The 943-nt window shown below is 60.0% G+C and overlaps 1 protein-coding gene across 1 annotated transcript in view; it reads right to left on the bottom strand.

Annotated features, from left to right (window-relative positions):
- The window catches only part of GMIP (GEM interacting protein), a gene marked incomplete at both ends in the record, with an annotated part of 3561 nt that extends 2627 nt beyond the window's left edge, over nt 1-934 (bottom strand). The window contains 3 exons of the mRNA XM_010137283.1: nt 106-206; nt 384-559; nt 815-934. Of these exons, the coding sequence (XP_010135585.1) occupies nt 106-206; nt 384-559; nt 815-934 (397 nt within the window). The remainder of the gene's footprint in view (nt 1-105; nt 207-383; nt 560-814) is intronic.
- Nucleotides 935-943: the final 9 nt, after the last annotated feature.

Genomic DNA, 943 nt, shown 5'->3' with positions numbered 1-943 from the left:
ATTGAAGCCTTAAGCGCCGCCCTGAGACCTTCTCCCACCTCCTCGGCTACCGATCTACGGCCACCCCCGGAGAGAACCGGGACGTCTTTCTGGAACCCAACCTACTCTGCTCGCTGATTGAGGGCTTTCTGGACGCGTCTTCGGGCTCGCCAGCGTCCTTCGCCGCGCCAGAGGGTCCCGTCTTCTTCTTGCCACTGGGTGAAGACCTGAGAAGGGGTTAGAAAACAACTGCAGCACCAAGGGGCCTTTTTTAACCACAGGAAACATCCAGAACCCGGCGCCCGCGTGTGAAGAGTGGAGGTAACGGAGGGGACGTGGCACGAACCGGTGCCACCTTTCAGCTAGGACGTGAGTTGTCCACCCTTTTTGGGGGTTATTCCTACCTCTGCGGCTCGAATTCAAACACTTCCACGCGCAGGTCTTTCTTCTGCAGCGCCTGGATGAACTCCAGGTACTTCTCGCCCGCTCTGTAGGGCTGGCAAACCTCGGCCAGGTACTGGTAGCCCACCGGGATCTGCTCCGCCTGAGCCTGCCGCTGCTTGAACATCCTCAGGGTGACCTTCGAGGGGAGAGACAACGCCACCCCCGCGCTCAGCCGAAGCCCAGGAGCTTTGTTCCCGCTTGGATCCAGCGGCCCGTCCCTGGTTGTTGGGTTTTCGTCACCCGGCCTCAGTTTCTCCCTCTTTGACTCATGAGACTTTTCCCCCTCGACTTTCTACGGCCGTTTGTGTCCTCAGACCAATGAAAACCACGATTTGTGGGTGACGAATCAACACCCGGAGCGTTTTGAGAGGCGGAGATGGCCCAGACGTACCCGCGTCAGCACCTCGTCCCCCTGGTAAACGAGCTTCCGGATGTGGGAGACGATCCGCGCTCGCACCTTCTCCAGCTCCTGGCGCCGGAAGTTGGCGTCGCCGATGCACGCCTTGTACCAGGCTTCCGT

Source organism: Buceros rhinoceros, unplaced genomic scaffold (genome assembly GCF_000710305.1).
Source record: "Buceros rhinoceros silvestris isolate BGI_N320 unplaced genomic scaffold, ASM71030v1 scaffold27775, whole genome shotgun sequence".
NCBI classification, from domain to species: Eukaryota; Metazoa; Chordata; class Aves; order Bucerotiformes; family Bucerotidae; genus Buceros; species Buceros rhinoceros.
The sequence above is the reverse complement of the archived record's forward strand: the minus strand, read 5'-3'. Positions and strand labels throughout refer to the sequence as shown.